Source organism: Asparagus officinalis, chromosome 5 (genome assembly GCF_001876935.1).
Source record: "Asparagus officinalis chromosome 5, Aspof.V1, whole genome shotgun sequence".
Classification (NCBI taxonomy): Eukaryota; Viridiplantae; Streptophyta; class Magnoliopsida; order Asparagales; family Asparagaceae; genus Asparagus; species Asparagus officinalis.
Window position 1 is genome coordinate 46621556 of NC_033798.1, and position 2354 is coordinate 46623909.

Below are 2354 nucleotides of genomic sequence, written 5' to 3' on the forward strand. Positions count from 1 at the left end.
TATATGAACGAGTCTTCTTACTTACAATAGTAAGCCATCAATACAACCTAACTGTTATTACCAAAAGGTTATGTCAGTATCAGACATTTGACAAGCCATAAATGGAAGAAATATATAACATCAAGTGCAAATGATTAAACTTAGTTCACCTGGAGTTTACCCTTTCCCACTATGCAAATCTAGTTTGAAACTAGTCAACCAATAAAACAAGCGCAGGGTTTTTTATTCTCACAAATAATCGCTCACCATTTCCTGAATACTTAACTGCTTGCTGCTCTTTGGCGCTTTTGAACATCAAACTGGACATCTATGATACCTGATATGCCTGCTGTGATCTTCTGGCCAGCTCTCACAGGACCAACACCCTGCGGAGTACCTGCATAATGGTGATAGGGGTAAATTAGGGTATACATACATGAAAATGAAATAAATCTTACTTTTTTTTGAAATGCCAAAAAAACTCATGATAATGGTACAAATGAACAAGAATTAATACTCAAAAACCTAAGCCGATTTGGTAGCAGACATTCTCACTCAAGTTGTTTTGATTCCTGGAGAACCATGCTAGTGTTTTGGCAGGGAAAGAAAGCTTGATTCACAAATTAGTTGTGAAACCTGTCAATCGTGTACCTAGCAAGTCATGTTAACTTGCAAAGCAAAGGCCACGAGAGTCAATGGTATACCTAGCAAGTCACGTTAATTTGCTGGCTGACATTGTTTTGACCATTTTGCTACCAAAATGTCATGAAAAATAGGTACCTTTTTTGGGGGAAATATACAGCACTAAAAATAGTGTCTTCATTGGAATTGGAAAAGCACAGTAAAAAGTACCAAAATAACTACACAAAGTTCTCTAGACTACGAATTTTATGTTGTTATAAACTCGTATGCGCCAACAACATGTTGTCACGGGGCATGACTAAATAGTTAATGAACTAAAGCTAACGATGTATTAGTAACCAATACTAACAGGAAATGATTACAAAGGTCAAGTTTAGCACGCTGAATCTAGCTGGTTCATATACTCTGTCCAAAGAAATAACATTTTATAGTCAATCACACAAGAATTATAAACGCCAAATAAATAATATTTCATAGTCCCAATTTAAAGAAAGAACATTTTACTTAGTTCTATATATTTGAAGAACTAAAGGCCAATAAATACTTCAAGGGAAAGGCCCTTACCAGTCAGAATGACGTCTCCTTCCATAAGTGTCATAATAGAGCTGATATGACTAATGAGGAAAGGGATCTTAAATATCATATCCCTAGTAGATCCTTTCTGCCTGATTTCATCATCTACCTGGGAAAAAGATTGCTTATTCAATACTTTTTAAGGAACAAAAGGACTGATCTTATAAGTTATAATATGTGGAAAGGAAGGGAAACAGTAGGAATTTAAGCACCTTTAACCATAACTCAACATTGTCAGGATCTCTGATTGCTGATTTTGGCAGCTGCAAAAGACAATTAAAATGAAAATAAATACAGAAAGATTAAGATTTGGTATATAATACTTGATAGTTGGGTTGGACTTTGGGTCCATGAAAAGTATCGTCCATCTATCAATTATGCATTTGACCTTCTTCTTAGAAACAAATCCCTTTTTTCTGTCTGTCTACCAATTATGTAGTTGACCTTCTTCTTAAGTCTTGTCTGTCTATCAATTATGTAGTTGACCTTCTTCTTAGAAACTACTCCTTTTCACCCTTTAATGAATACGCATACAAAATATATACATATATCAAGGTACAGCTTACTCTTTCACCTACAAGACACTTTAAAACGATGAATACTAATATACTAGTCTCTTCTTCGAAGACATGTCTTTATATTTTCTTAGACTCAATTAACAAGGTCATAAAAACATGAGTTGCTTTCACAAGGATGGACGCCTATATTCATATGAAACTTAAACTCAAATGAGATATGCAATGCAACATTTACGGCTTAGATACAGCTGCAAACAGGTCAGTAGGTTCGGAATTTACTTTCCCTCCCACAATATGCATAGATAACCTTAAAACTGAGCATAAAGTATTGTTAGATTACTTACAACTGCACTAATAGGAGTGAAGGTATCTTGCCCTTTGGCCACAGTCCATGGAAGACCTGCAGACTGTACATAAGAGAAAAGATCCCAAGGATTAAAAGAGGAGTACACGAGACATTGATTGTTATACAAGCATGCCAGTTATAAAAGAAAAAACTTGAAAGAAACTACTTTAACTGCACAATTAACTATTCTGCAATTGACAATGCATCACATTCTCTTGGAGGTCACAGAAGGCAGTATTTATCGCGCACCCACACTGGGCCACACGTCAACCCGCTTACCATTGTGAATAGACACA

General features: G+C 35.6%; 1 protein-coding gene across 1 annotated transcript; it reads right to left on the reverse strand.

Annotated features, from left to right (window-relative positions):
• On the reverse strand, window positions 1-2143 carry LOC109841790 (acylpyruvase FAHD1, mitochondrial; the record flags this gene model as incomplete). Its single annotated transcript, XM_020410730.1, has 4 exons — window positions 1-376; window positions 1186-1303; window positions 1407-1457; window positions 2057-2143. Coding segments are annotated over 4 exons (372 nt in total), but the record flags the coding sequence as incomplete, so codon positions are not given.